Source organism: Columba livia, chromosome W (genome assembly GCF_036013475.1).
Source record: "Columba livia isolate bColLiv1 breed racing homer chromosome W, bColLiv1.pat.W.v2, whole genome shotgun sequence".
Classification (NCBI taxonomy): domain Eukaryota; kingdom Metazoa; phylum Chordata; class Aves; order Columbiformes; family Columbidae; genus Columba; species Columba livia.
Window position 1 is genome coordinate 1,199,382 of NC_088641.1, and position 15,379 is coordinate 1,214,760.

Consider the following 15,379-nt stretch of genomic DNA (forward strand, 5'->3'; position numbering starts at 1 on the left):
CGCGTTTTCACTCTGTGCGTCTTCCCAATGGAACTTTGGCTTCCAGCTGCTTCATTGGGATCGGGCAGAAGGAACAGATTTCCGCGTGTGTTGCTTTGGGGCCCGCGGAGGTGGCTGCGTCGGAGAGATGTAGCGACTTCCAGGATTAGGCGTGATTTTTTAACCGAGGTGAGAATTCTTGTCTTGTCCGTGCTGCAGTGTGGACACTCAGCTCCCACAAAGTGAGCTGGGAGGTGCGTTTTGTTGATCCTCCTCTTCTCAGCGCTACCCAGTCCTTTAGAATTGAGTGACACTCTGAGATTGCCTTTTCACTTTGTCTACAGGAAGGATATTACATTTAAGGCTAAACAGCAGATTTTTCGTTTAAATCAAGCTTGTATGAACCACATTCCCCCTTTGTTGTTGGAATCAAAGTTAGCTGAGAAGTACATTCTCAGGTGCCTCTCCTCGTAGTAACCTCTTTGCGTAAGGCCTAAGACTGTAGTAAATTGGCATCGTGATGCCTTTTCAATGTTCTTTATTCAGTGTATTCAGGTAGGGGGTGCTGCTGGCAAAAAGACAGACTCAATTGCTTCCAAAGTCCTGCAACAGTCTGAGTGGAGTGGGAACTTTGAACCTGGTACCTCAGCTCCTCTTTATCGCTAAAATCCCTCCCCTGCTGAAAAATGTTTCTTAAACCGGGCTGTGAAATGGCTTCTTTTACAACAGCACCAAGCTCACATTCTGGTTTGATGCATTTGCTCTTCGTGGGAAAAGCGAGAAAAAGCTACGCTGCCTTTTTTTGCTGGTGGAGATTAAAAAAGCCGAGTAGTTGACACTCGAATAGGTGGTTCGGTTTAACTACAAAAGCTTTTCCAGTCTAGATGTACCCACGGGGCAAACAGACGTGTCTTTGAAGTTCGCTTTGCGGTCTGACAGTAGGAGAGATGCCAGAGAATTTCCAGTGACATTAAGATTAGTTTAAGTCTGGGGGGTTTTTTAAATCACCTTTACATTTGTCTTTCAAAGCGAGTCGTGACTTCCTGAGTGATGCTCAGTTGTGCTTATGTTATACATAACCTTATTTTTCTGTCGTTTCCAAAGGTAATTAGAGCACAGAACAAGCCCTCGTCGGAGGTTTCAGTTTTGAGAATTAACTTCACCTTCTGTGCAAGAAATAATTGCCAATAGCTGCGTGGTCATCCCTGTCACATCTTATTCTGCAGTGCCCTTCGTTAAGGAGGATTTCCTTTTGCCATCATGCTCTCTCTGACCATCTTTAGGTTTTAGTTTGAACGTTTTGGCCGCCTTTTATTTACCTGTTGGAAGGAGAATGTAAAAAAGCCAAATGGGTGTTATTTTGTATTTCCGTGGCTCGATTCCTTGCGTTGATGTCTGAAAACGCACCGTAGCGATCTCTCCTAATGACGTTTGGGGCAGCAAGGGTTGAACCATGCTAGTAGGCTCAGCTTAACACATCTGTTTATCCCTGTACTGAATGATGATGATGATGATGATGAAGTCATAGTGGTAACTCTGACTTCACTGGTGACCGAGGGAGCTCCTCAGGGTGTTTAGGAAACACAGGAATATAATCATATAATAAACCCATCCCAAATATTTCCCTAAGTGGAAGGTGAAATAACCTAGAAATGAGCCGCTTCCAGTCGATGGCCGTCAGTTGCAGGTGGTATAAACTATATAGACTATTGTGTAAAGGTGTATTTTGTTGCTGTTGGGATGAAGAGCTGAACTCCTTTGAAGGCCTGAATGTGTGTTGTGTTCCGCCACTCATGCGCTGACTTCCTCGATAAATCTTGGAGCGTCTTAAAGTGTGTATTTGAGGATTTGCAACCAAATCATTGAGGAAAAGTATCTTCCAAAAGTTGCAGATACAAAATCTGGGCTGGTTCTTCGACATCAGCTCCCTGGGAGGCTTTAGGCAGCGCCCACCCAATAATAGGTCCCATTGAAGATCAAACCATTAATTGTATTGTGGGATTTCTGTGGTTTTATTTCCTATTCCGCTCTCAGGTGCTGGGATCCATTTCCAATCTCCTTCATTTCCCGGGCTCCATTCCCAACCCGCGGGGAGGGTGATTGATAGGGACACTTTGCCTCTCTTAGCTCGCCAAATTAAGACACCTTTCACCCAAATTGCCTTTTCTAAAGTAATTAGCAGCTTTCTTCCTCTTCATGGCTCTCTTCATCCTAGGTCAGATAACTGGCCACGTTGGCCACCTCACGATGGGACTCATTTGTTGAGCCTGACCCTCCTAAATGAAGGGAATAAATGCTAAATGTCATCAACAAGGTGGTTATTTCAATAAACCACTGGGCTGTAAACCTGCTGTGCATTTCGATCTGGGCATGGGGGCAGATAGACTTGGCTCAAGTACGGTAAAATGCAAACGAACTTCCTTGTACGTTAATGAACTTGCTCTGCTGCTTGACAGGAAACATCAGAAAAGTGGCTTGCTTTTGAATCAAGTTCCTTGCCAGCTCATTATAGAACATAATCACCTTCAGCCCGCTCAGAACTGATGTTTGTGTCATACGTGAATTTGCACAAGCTGGAGGTGAAGGGTCGTGTTCTTCTTTTAATCTCCTCCAAAGTGAGTTGAGCCTTGTTAATATCACCAGAATAATAGTTTGTAGATGGTGTTGCACGTCGCCTCTTTTGAGATCTACTGGTTATTGTTAATTGGTCCCATCGAAAAATATACGGTGTTTAATTTGACGGGATTAAGTGCTGATACACGTGTCAGCTATGGAAGAACTAAGTCCCGCAAGTGCACTAAATATAATAATAATAAACCTGGTTTTAACACCTTTAGGAGGAAAAGACTGAACGCGTGCTTTCGTAGTTTCAACCCAGATGTGTAAGTAGGAGGTTTTTCCGTAGCCGTACTGGTTTAAATCTGTTCTGTAACATCATTCTTTTCCATTAGTGTGCGCTAATTATTTAATAGGTGTTCAAATAAGGCCTTTGGTTTGAGTTTGACATCGTGGAGCTTTCCGTGCAGGTCAGAGAAGCTTCGCGACTTGAGCAGCTCAGAGACGGAACATAATCCGGGACCGATTCAGCGATCGAGGCGTTACTTTGGTTTGACAGGGTTGGAAGTGGAAACAGCTACAGGACCTGTAGCAAAACAATGAATGTATGTGAAAACAAATATAAATAGGGTGGAAATAACGTTTTGTGTGTCACTGGATTTCATTGGAGCTGGAGAATGAATCCTCCAGGTGTGGTAAAATCATTAAGGTGTGAGGTGAAGACAGAGGTAGGTTATGATAGAACAAGTGCTTCTTGGTTGTCATGAGCTACTAATGGACTTAGAGGGATGATGTTCTTGCACCCGTCTAATTAATTAATATCTGATTTTGTGCTGTGCATCGAAATCATGTTTAATATCAGACCTACCAATGATCCGTATGGAATATTGGACCGTCTGCTTTGCTTTGCATTACGGAAAAAGCAATCAAACAAACAAGGCCTCGAGAATGGACCAAGGGTTGGACTCGATGATCTCTGAGGTCTTTTCCAACCCAGTCGATTCTGTGATTCTGTGATTCTGTGAATATTAAATATGGAAAGAATGGAATTTCTGAATGGTGGCCGCATTTCTTGACAACGTTTAATCCTGATCTTTTTCTTATAGGTGCCTGAATAATAACGAAATACAGCAGCTCAGGTTATTTCCACTTACTCGCCCCACAAGAAACTTGCTCCGTCTCTGACCTTCAGCGCGGAATTTTTCCTCCCGTTCCCAAGCCAAGGGCTTAATCTCCACTATCTGAAATAAAACCGGGCTTGTGTTTAGTTTGGCTCAAAGCGCAGCTGCCATTCTGCCTTTCTGAGAAGCAGCAAAGAGTTTTGTGGTGGGACGTTTGTCTGTATCTCTGTGGGGTGGGTTTTTGCCCTCCCACGCCCATCCTTGAGGAGGTTTAGTTGCAGATTGCGATCTGTTTTAAGTCTCTTTCCCCCACCTTTTACCTCTCGGTAATTACGACTTTCCATATTTCTGGATCCGTTGAAATGCCTTTGAAAATTGTTTGGCTTCGTTAGGTGTTTTTCCCAGAATTCAATACGTGTTGTTCTGTTCTCGCCTCAAGGTGCTTTTGAGTTAAAACCTTTAGAAAAGTGGAGACAACAAAACCCTTGGCTAGTTTGCTGCAGAAAGGAAGTGGCGTGAAAAGCACTCTGCAACCCTTTGCCTTTCAGTTGCTGGGAGGATTTTGACGCTTGTTTTAATAGATAGAAATGTGCACGAGATGAAGGGTCTGTTGACTTCCCATGAGGGGTGTTTCACCGTTTTCTGTTGTCACAAACTGGGCTTGCAGGCCGAGGTTTACGTAGCAATTCTTGAGACTTCATTTTCTGCTGAGCTTATAAGTCTGGGGCAACACCATTGGCCCTTCGAGTGAACCGAGCTCTTGGCAATCAAGCCCTAATTAGCAATGACTTGCATAGAGACTTGTTTGTAAGTCTACAGTGAGGTCAGTGAAAATAGGCGTGCATTAAATGTATATGTAGCACAGACAGCGTGTGCACCGTGTGTGCTTGGGATGGGGGGATAGAAAGCTCCACCATTGGTAGGTGGAAATTGGGTATTTCCTGACGTTACTCAAAAGCATCACCTGGCACTTGGGCGTAATCATAATTCCCTCATTGGAACTGATTTAAATCCCTTCCCTGCAGCTCATTTCCTTTGTACCGGCCACAGTGGCAGCTCCGGGCCTGTTTCCCGTTCTGCACCGTCTCGCTTGCCGCTTGCTTGCTTGGCGCCCCGTTCCTCGCATCCCCAGCCAGAGCCGACAAGGGTTGCTGTTGAGTCTGGCTCAACCTGAGCTTAAACCTCGCCCAGGGTCTTGCCATTGCTGCAGAGAGGATCCCGCACTTGTGTCATATTTCCAGTTCTTCTAAAAGAACAGTTTAGCTAAGCCAGCGTCCCTAGGCATAGCGTATCCCACAGCCTGAAATACTCTATCAAATAAATCCCACGCAAAGGATGGGAGCGGATACGCAGAGATCGGGCGCTACTCGACACGTGCCACGTGGAATAGAGATAACGGAAACTTTGTAGGTGTTTAACAAGGTATAAACCCTGTTATAAGACGTCAAGGTTGTATCCTCTTGTACGACGAAACATACTAAAGTGTTTTCTTCTTTTTAGTCCAAGTGGTAAGAAGTTCAGAAGCAAGCCTCAGTTGGCAAGATACCTGGGAAACACTGTTGATCTCAGCAGTTTTGACTTCAGAACGGGAAAGATGATGCCCAGTAAATTGCAGAAGAACAAACAGAAACTAAGGAATGATTCTCTCAATCAAAATAAGGTTTGTTAGTAACTACTGTGTTTAAGGATATCCTAAGAATTCCCTTTCCTGTAGCTCATTTAGCCGTTTCTTTTCTGCGTTAAGCAGCCCGCTGCTAGGATGTACATGTATGTTTAATTTTGAGTAGCGCTAGAGACGCAAATTGATGAATAGAAGGAACACTCTGCTACTACCAAGAGGTTACGCATGAATGGAAGGTTGGAGTAATTCAGGACTTGGCTTGGGACTAAGAACCTCAGGGCTGAGCGACGTTCTAAACGGGAAAAGCTCACGTTGGTGACACCGAGAGATTCCCCCGCGCGAGGCTTCACATTTCTATGGTCATCTCCCTGTTCTGAGACGGGATAGGTCATGTTTTTCGTGTGCCGGGACACTTGTTTTCTGAGGCAAACCCATTTCTCTGCCTAAACTTGGGTGTAGCTCTGGAGCTTAACAAGGCCGGGCACTTTTCTGCTTAAGATTGAGTTGTTCTCAACTGATCTGATGATTGTTGTCTGTTTCTTTTTGGAGAACGGTGTATCCTTTTGAAGACGACGTGGTTAGTAGATGAAGAAGCGTACAGGTAGCACGTAGGACCATATGACAAACACATTTATCTGACTCTCAGATAATATATTCCCGGCCAAACTTTAGAAACCTCACACAACAGGTTGAAAGGGTTTCTGGAACAACCCGCAATGTTTTCTTCAGGATTTCTAATCTCCAATAGTTATTAAAACACCAAACAAGTTATCGCTGGGTCTCGCGCACTGGTGGGTTTGTCGGCTGCTGTTTGTGACGCGGGAACCGTGTGTTTCATGCCGATCCCTTTATATTCGAATTATTGAATGTTTTCTTCCCATAGCCTTTCAAATAATGTCATATTTGGGAGCAGTCCAAGGAGAGCTTTTGGTTGGGCTTTTTGCATGAGCAGAAATTACAACGCATGGTATATAAAAGCTAAATGAGTCTGTGTAGTCCTATCAGCTTAGATCACTAGAACGTGGCTCACAGTAGCTCTGTTAAATCCAAGATTAGAAATCAAAACCCCGCTTTTTTTTAGGTAATTAACATTTATTATTTCTAAACGACTCAATCTGTGACTCCTGAGCTTTCAAGAACTTTTGGCCTTATTCCTGGGATATTAAAAAGGAGATTTTACCTTATTCCTGAAGTTGATTTCCCCAGACACTGAGATGATTGTGATTTTCTCCTTGCACAGGCAGGTTTGGGTATAAACTCGCTCCTATTTTATGGCTTGTTTGGCTTTGTACAAGCCATTTACCGCTAATATTCCTAAATTCTTGGGCTCCCCTTCTGTTTCAAGGAGGACTAGCAACCTATGTTAATTCTGGAGGCTTCGTGCTGGGACGTGTCTGGGCAATGAGGTTTGGATGGAAATTGCCATCATTCTCATTTCTGAGATTCTCATCAGGAGCAGACTAGAACTCAAGGCCAAGCCTAACGTACTAATGCCGGCTTAAAAGGGAACCGAGGAGAATATTTGCTAACGAACACTCTTAATTTTGTGATCATGTCCAGCGGTGTAAATGACATGGAAATATTCTTCTAGCGACATATTTCCAGCCTTAGCGTTGTGCATCCTTATCATTATTGGCAATAAATACATATATTTGATAGGTTTATTTATGGCAGAGCCACAGGGGGAGTTTATTTCAACCTATCTTGCCATTGTTTTCTGTGTAATTGTGTTCACATTCCGCTCGCAAATCAAGTTGCTTTACTGATTGGAAGTGCAATGAAATAAGGAATACAGTTGGATGTGAACCCCGTAGATACAGCATTCTGCTTAAAAAACACGCTTATCTGTTATTTCTGTTGAAAATATAATAGCAAATACTCATTAAACGTGCTGTCTGGTGATAAGTGACTCTTTAGGTTAAAGGATTTGAAAGGCCTGGGGCACATTGGTGCTTCTGGAAATACAGGCGGTGGATTGAAGTTCCTTTGGAAACTGTTGTTGGAGCATCAAATACTCCTAATGAGTGAAAATGAGCACGGGACGTGGATATTTCTGCTATCTGAAGGGATTTGATTTTGCGCTATGAGTCCAGCCCCCAGTCTGCCTCTGGTTCATAGGTTTGTCCACAGATTTGGAGCTTAATCGCCATCTGAAATGAAATAATCCGTGTCCGACCGTATAGATTATATTAGTAACAGATATTGTTTTATATAGAAAGCTCAGAGGAGCTTTTTGTTCTTCAGGAAAGTTTGGTTGTAGGGATCTTTATGACTTATTTCTATTCTTTATTCTTCTACTGGAAGCTCTTTGTCACAAATAAACCTTAGAGGTAGCTTATGATTTGTTGCCAAAGAGAGTTTCTCTGAATACAATTTGCCTGAAGAACCCTCCCTTTTTACTATCCAAAGTTCAACGGATTTAGTTTTAACTTCTCTTGAAGTCACATTACGGGCCAAAAGGAACTTGTAACTATTTTTCACGGCCTTAAAACAAAGCCCTTTGCTCTAGAAATGTTGGCTAAACCGGATTTATTACAGATGCCTCTGTAATATTCTTCATTTGGGCCATTTTAATTGCCGTTTTAGCACAGAATGCCCCAGGGGCATGGACTTCAAAGCTTCAAATGCTCCTTTGAACTCGGTGTCACAAGACGAGGGAAGGCGGATGGAGTTTGTGAATTAAGTGCCGCGGCGTGAGGAAGGTTCGTCGGCGAAACCATCCGTCTTGCGACTTCGGTGCTGATCGAACGGCCGTTTCTCTGGTTGCTGGACGCTATGAAGTGTAGGGCATGTTGTAGAATTGTATTTCTTCATCAGTCTGGGAGCTTTGGGGAGAATTCCAGATACTCGCTCTAATATCTCCAAGGGCCAAAGGGTTTGATGTGGGGCGAGATATTCTTGGTAAAGTTCTATCTGATGCTTGGGAATCATCGGTTCCCAAAGCTGCTAAAATCCAGCTTTGCCAAAACACTTGAGACAGTTTTCTTTTCATTCCAGACTAAATTACTGCTTTAAGGATTATCTGATGTAGGAATCGCTTAGCAGATCTGTGACCAAAGCTCTATAGGAAGCTGCTGTTCTATAAGACGTGGAGCTCTAGAAACTGTTGCCTACAAACATATTTTCATGATGCTTTGGAGTTTGGGTTTGACACCTGATGGCAAAGCTGTATCTTTTCCCAAAGAAGAGGGCACGTCTATAGAAGAGAGCGAATCCAACATTAATTTGTGTCATTTTTCTGTAGCGTTTTTATTAATCCCCTTTTTTCCTTTGATTAACAGGGGAAACCAGACTTAAACACAACTTTACCCATCAGACAAACCGCCTCGATTTTCAAACAGCCCGTCACCAAAGTGACCAATCACCCCAGTAACAAAGTGCGATCGGATCCGCAGCGAGTGACGGAGCAGCCGCGACAGGTAAGAACTGGACATTTCCATTTCTATTGTCACTGCTCATCCGCGCTTCAATTCCAGATGGGAATTCCCATCTTGGAGGTTACTTCTAGAAATCACAATTCATATGGAAACAGTTTTTCTTAATGCAAAATTTTCTTCATCATATTCTTGAAATCCAGATACAGGCTGTAGTGTCACCATTAGACGTCAAATAAAGTTGTGCAGCTTCTTAGTAGAAGTTTCTCTAAAATATATGGTGATCAAGAAGTAATCTCTCTCTTTTATATAGAAGAACTTCGTGGGAAATCAATAAAAACTGTATTTTAATCTCTCTTTTTCACTATAATACAAAGCATAGTGGCATCAACTCATTTCACACAAGCTCTCCTGTAGCTGCTTTTCTCGATATCATCGACAGATGATGAATGATCACCTAGATAATGTGGTGTATATTCCATTGAGGGATCACTTTTAAGTCTGACTGGTGTTTTTTAATTGTAGCGTTATTACCATCAAATTGAAACACCTAATTCTGTCCTAGGAGTGCAGGGATGGGTAGAAAACGCAGAGCCGTATTTTGCACACTTACGCATCACTAACGTTTCACCCCGTTTCCTTTGAAGCCGTGTCTAATATTGCGCTTTCCAACACCTCAAATGCTGTTCTTGTAAGACGTAACATCAGGAATTTAGACTCTGCATCCTCTACATTCAGGTGAGAGAGAAGAAATATCGAGCTGTTTGGATCATCTTGTTGCGATGTCTCGTAGCAACACTCGGTGGTCTCAGCTATTGGTCCCGTGAAGTCCAGCAGGGGCTGTGTAAGCCCATCGCGTTCACATCTAAAAGATGCATCATTGCACATTGAATTCACCTTCTTTGGGTTTTCGTTTTCAACTGCTGCACTTTGTGCGTCAGGAACTTCCAGGAGTTCATCCCTTGTCTTCTGAGAATGACCATCCGGTAAAAAATGGGCAGAACGGGCTGTTTTATTCTGCTTTACTCGCTAGCTGGAGCGTCAGTATTAATAGATACCATCTTTGCTTGGTTTTCATGACGTGAGATACAATGTCTGGACAAACGCAGCCTTGCAAATGTATTTGGATTCTCTCCTCTCCAGATAAAGCCTGTGTTTTCCTTCCATAAATAATCCTCAGGCGTATCGCAGTCTTCTCATCTCATCCTCAGCTGTGCAAGCGTTCCTGTAAATATATCCATGGTGGATATCCAAGTGAATGCTGAGACACTGACTGTATTTATTGCCTATTTGTGTATAAACTCCATCAGTGCCTCTCCTCCCTGTTTCTTCAATCCTTAGCCTGAATCCCTTAAGGAATTGTTGCTTCTGTAGTTCTAGATCTCCATCTCCACTTTATCCGCTTTTATCGTGCCTCCCTTTCCAAAAGACGGTCGAACCAGAATTCCCTGCAAATCCTCCTTAATTAGAGAGCAAAATAAACGAGTCCTGGAGTTCTTTGGCAGCCAGGAGGGTTTTCCGTGACCTCGGAGCGAGCAGACGCGCCGGTTGGCGTTGGCAGGGAGGATGTTTGGCAGCAGCTCTTCTTTAAACAGCAAAGCCTGTGGTAGTTCTTGGAAAGAGAAATCCATACCAGCTCACCTTTCATCTTCCTATAGGTAAATCTGGCGATTAGCGCGCCAAATCTTTGTGCCCATCAGCCTTCTTCCTCTAAGTGACTTTTCTTCAAATACTGGTCAATCCACATAATTTCTCAAATTCTTCATATCTAATCAAATGATAAGAATATCTATAAGTTCCTAAATAGCTGATCTAATTGCAGTTTTCTTCAAGCTGCTTTAACGTCTATTTTTCAAGCATCAACATGCTCAGAATATTCTGCCTTTCCATAAGCTTACTCAAGAGAGGTTTTCTTACTATTTCTATGAGTTTGGGTTTATTAACCTCACAGACTCCACTGTTAAACCAGCGTAAGGAAGGAAATCCTGAGAGATTCTTATTAGGCCCTACAGGGAAAGGGAAAAACCAAACGCCTTGTTTTAACATCCTCTTCATGGTTAGTTTTGCTGCTTCCGAGTTCGTTTCGATAAGGTACGATACATCCTTAATGAATTTAAGAGTAATGCTTTGGATTTTTAAAAGGCAGGTTCCTACTTAGCAAAAAGGCCACTAGATGTAGCAGTAGGTGAGATTTGGATATTCCTCAGCAGTCGATGTGAATCAGGGGCAGTCCTGGAACCATTTGAAATGATTCTAGGCAGTAAATCTTTTGTGCAATCACTGACATTGGAGTCGTGTGCCTGTCAAGTTCTGTACCTCGCTGGATCAAATGGAACGGTGCTGCAAATCAAACGTTTCTTATGGATCAGCCTCCGAAAGGTCCAGATCTGTGTCCTACATCCTTCTGCAGGTGTTGGAGCTTCTTGCTTTGTTCACGCTTAAACCTGATGGATTTACTTACGACGTTGTCTACCCGGAGGCCAGAAATACTCTTGAAAATGGATTCAAAACTGTCTTTTCTACCTCCTGCCGCATATATTTGCAGTGGATTGCACTGGAGTGGATTATTGAATAGCATTATATATGACAAATCAAATCTCTGAACTCACCCAGACCAGAAACATTGTTGGTTCTTCTGGGTCCAGTCAAGTACATCTGTTGGCATCTCCGGTCTCTTTGATAATCTGTAAATAGGAAATAGCAGATTAAATTAGACATTCTCCATTGATTTATGTATAAATCAGTCACCGTTCAGGAATGTTTGAACGCTAAGAACATACGTGCTTTCCTTTTAAAAATCAAAGGATTGGAATGGATTCCTCTCTACAGAACTGACCCATAGGCTTCCACTGCTCGAGCAATTGCAAATAGACTTTTATTTATCGAAGGAAAAGGAGCAGCTTGTAATACGTTTGTATTTGGTGGTTCTTGCAACAGAGAAGCTCATCTATCGTTTCCTTGTTTGCTGAATGAGAAATAATCTTTAATTCGCCAACACTGGTAAATGCAAAATGGAAAACTCCGCTCACGTAGCCCAAACCTGGTTGGAATGTTACGTCTTATTCTTTTTCAGAACAATCCAATTATTTCTGACTGCTCTTTCCACAGGAAATTCATCGCTACGTTCCTGCTTCCCTCCTTATTAAGATGACTTGTTCATTATGGCTTCAGACAGCGTCGGTGACTGTTCTGTAACCTGCTGGGCACTGTCTGTTTTTCATTGTTCTATTTCTAGGAGCTGAACGAGGGTTTTTTTGAATGATTCCTCATGTTGTTTTCTGTTTCTCAGCTTTTCTGGGAGAAGAGGCTCCAAGGGCTCAGCGCGTCGGACGTCAGCGAACAGATCATCAAATCCATGGAGCTGCCCAAAGGGCTCCAAGGTAGCGCGGTTCCTTCACATCCATCTTTGTGCTTCGAGAGGACACAGTTTGACGCTCTTACGTTTCCAGTTTACAATCAGATCAAGTAAAGTTCAGCCTGTAAACGTTCTTGCTGACAAAATACCTCCGTCACCAAAACTGGGTTTATTTTTAATTCATTTAGCGCAGGTGTCATAAACCAGACATCAGAACTGCGCTTGTAGTGCTGGAACTTGATCTAAAATATGTTGGAGTCCTTGTTCAGAATTAATAACATTCTGTTGTTGCTTGCGAGGTTTGCTCAGGAATTTGTTGGTAAAACCTCCAGTGTTTATTTTCCAGAATTCATTTAATACCTAATTCCAGAATTAATTTAATACTTAATTCCAGAACTAATTTAATACCTTATAGCAAAGAGGGTGCTGGTGTGGATTAATCCCATGGAGCCGCAAAGACACTATTTCAATATGCAACCGATAAATTGATGATGTGACCACCTTTATTAAAAAATTGTGATTGCAAAAAACTTAGATTATATAAATGCGATGCCGTTTGAACACTTATTTCCATTGAACAAGAACGGTGCTGTTGCAAAGCCATTATGAAGCGTTTAGATGACACAACCACGTCTCCAGTGGCAATTCCATGATGACCAGAGCTCTGCCGCTGGATGCGGTGGGTGAAATCCGGCCCGTAAATGCTGCGTTCTCTTGATTTTAGGGGTCGGGCCGGGTAACAACGACGACACGCTCTTGTCGGCCGTGGCCAGCGCTTTGCACACCAGCTCGGCGCCCATCACGGGGCAGCTCTCGGCAGCCGTCGAGAAGAACCCGGCCGTCTGGCTCAACACATCGCAGCCCCTCTGCAAAGCTTTCATCGTCACGGACGACGACATCAGGTAGCGCTCAGAAAACCCACCAAGCAAAAACCCGCCTCCCCTCTTTAACAACAATATCAAATACTCCCAAAGCCGTGAGTCGCAATCCCTATTTCCCTTCCCAAGAGAGCGCCCCGAACATTAAGTCATGGTCCGTATTGGCTTTTTTCCTTCTCGTTCCTGGTTTGGTCGGGTTAATTTGTTGATCTCAGGTGTAATTTTGAGGAAGGAAAGAAGACTTTTCCCCTGTAACTTTGTGGCTAATGCGCTCTCTTGAGGCGGGAGATGGGATGTGATACGCAGAGCACACCCCCATCTACTCATTTATCTCCTGGCTACTAAAGATCATTGAAACATCTGCAGAGCTCGTGTTACGCTATAAAATGACCCAATTCCCAGCTCTTTGCTTCAGGATTTTGCTTTATTTTCTTAAATATCAGCTTTGAGGAGGTAAACTCTTCCTCACTGTCACTCTTTTGACAAAGGGAGGATGGATGTTTCACTAGATATGTGAAACTTAGGGCTTTTCCAGGTGATATTAATACATTTCAAAGCTTCAGTGACCAGAACTGTGTTCAAGGGACGTTGACATTCCATTCTTGATCCGGCCTTTGTTAGACAAGTGTCCTCAACGGGATCTGCTTTATCGGAATTACATTTATCCGGAGTCATTGCTGATGTGAATAGGATGTTCCCACCTCCGAGAGTTGACGTTTCTGCCCCTTTTGCCCTTAGGAAACAAGAAGAGCGGGTGCAGCAAGTGCGCAAGAAGCTGGAGGAGGCGCTGATGGCGGATATTTTGTCCCGAGCGGCTGACACCACGAAGGACATGGAGGTGGAGATGGATAACGGAGACGAGGCGTAAAAAGAAATCAGGTAACGCATCACACGCGCTCCTGCTTCATTCTGGGGCTTCGTATTCAAAGGATGAAGCAGAGAAACCCGCCGCCTTCCGGTCTTTCGAATTGGATTGAGTAAAATCACACAAGTGGCTGATGTTTGGCATCCTTCTCAGAAGGATGTTTCTCATGCACGGTCGTTTTTATTCCTCATCCATGCAACATAAAGGCAAATTGGATCTTTTTGAGCTTTTTGCCACTGTTGTTCACTGGCCACAGACAGACCACACATCTTGATGTTTCTCAGGCTCCTGGCATCTCCTAATTACTTTAACTTGCACCTAATTGCTATTAAACTCTTGATCCCTGAGTAATTCCCCTATCAAAGTCTGTTTCTGGAGGACGTGAAAGAAACAGCGTTGGTTTCGCTGCGAAATTTCAAACTTATTTTAGAATCCAATTGTCAATTTGGATTTTTAATGGAGCATAAAATAATGAATTCATAATGGAGTCATAGCCGTGTTTATTTCCGCGCTGGTTCTGCAGGAATCAGTGGGATCAGTAGATCTCGAGTTTCCTCCGCGCCTGAGCTGCTTATTGGCTTAAAATTGGAATTAATGCAACCATCAGCCTTTCCTTCTCCAAAAGGGCTTATTTCCTTCTTTATTTCTTATTCTTTGTCTCTTTTACAGGTACTTTTAACTGACTTGTCCCAGGAGGAACTTCCAGAAGACAGAGGCACTTTCTCCTTTGGTCTTTCGTTCTAAGAAGAAAAGGACCCATGCACATTTATAGCTTTCTAATAGCATTAAAACCAAGGCCTTTTGTAGACTCCTATTTTTGATGTATATATCTTATTTGAAAAGCAACTTTATTTTGTGTCCTATGACTTCAAGTCCTTTTTTAAGTATCAAACGTTACCCTTAATCTAAAGCTGAGCTTTTGATGCCAGGTTGCAAACCTACTGGAATTCTCTTGCCTGTCCTAAAGATTGGGTTTTCCTGTGGTTTTTAGAAAGGCCGGATCAGGAGAACAGAACCATTTCCCAATTAAGGATTCTTGTGACTCTGTATATAAACAGATTTTTATACCTATGGGTGAAAGCACCTGCACATTCTTCCGTCATCACTGTAAAGAGAAATAAATGATTATATTCCAAGCAGCTGCAAACTTGTGTTGTGGGTAGAGTCGTATGTTCCCGTTCGTATCCCAGTGTTCCCTTGGCCGGATACTGGTTAAACTGGGACTGGAAAAGATGGAGCCCGGAACTAAGAAGACGGGAAAGAAGCCGCATTCCCAACAAATGACCGTTATTTGCCGCATTTCCTGAAAATGGCTTTTTGGGGCCATGAGGACGCCGCACGGCCGAGGGGCTTTTGGGGACACAAGGGAAGGGTTTGGCCCTTGAGCGAAGGTGAGTGAAAACACATCCCCAGTGAGAACGGGTCAAGTTTAACACCACTTCATGCTAGTTCTAATCCCAGACTCGTGTAATTACTGATCTCGGGGACGTGACTGACTCGTATTGAACAACGCAGCCTCATTTGGGAGATGAAAACACCAGGACGTTCCTCTTCACACGACTCTTACAACCAGAAGTGGCTTTAAAAGGCTCTTCTTGATGGTAATATTTCACGTAAGAGCAGCTACAGC

At 43.2% G+C, this 15,379-nt stretch overlaps 1 protein-coding gene across 1 annotated transcript in view; it reads left to right on the forward strand.

Annotated features, from left to right (window-relative positions):
• LOC102097461 (methyl-CpG-binding domain protein 2) overlaps positions 1-14,896 on the forward strand; it is an 18,333-nt gene extending 3,437 nt beyond the window's left edge. Inside the window, exons 2-7 of the mRNA XM_065044609.1 lie at positions 5,157-5,316; positions 8,559-8,696; positions 11,941-12,031; positions 12,731-12,908; positions 13,623-13,763; positions 14,419-14,896. Coding sequence (XP_064900681.1) covers positions 5,157-5,316; positions 8,559-8,696; positions 11,941-12,031; positions 12,731-12,908; positions 13,623-13,752 — 697 coding nt within the window. The 3' untranslated portion in view covers positions 13,753-13,763; positions 14,419-14,896. The remainder of the gene's footprint in view (positions 1-5,156; positions 5,317-8,558; positions 8,697-11,940; positions 12,032-12,730; positions 12,909-13,622; positions 13,764-14,418) is intronic.
• Positions 14,897-15,379: the final 483 nt, after the last annotated feature.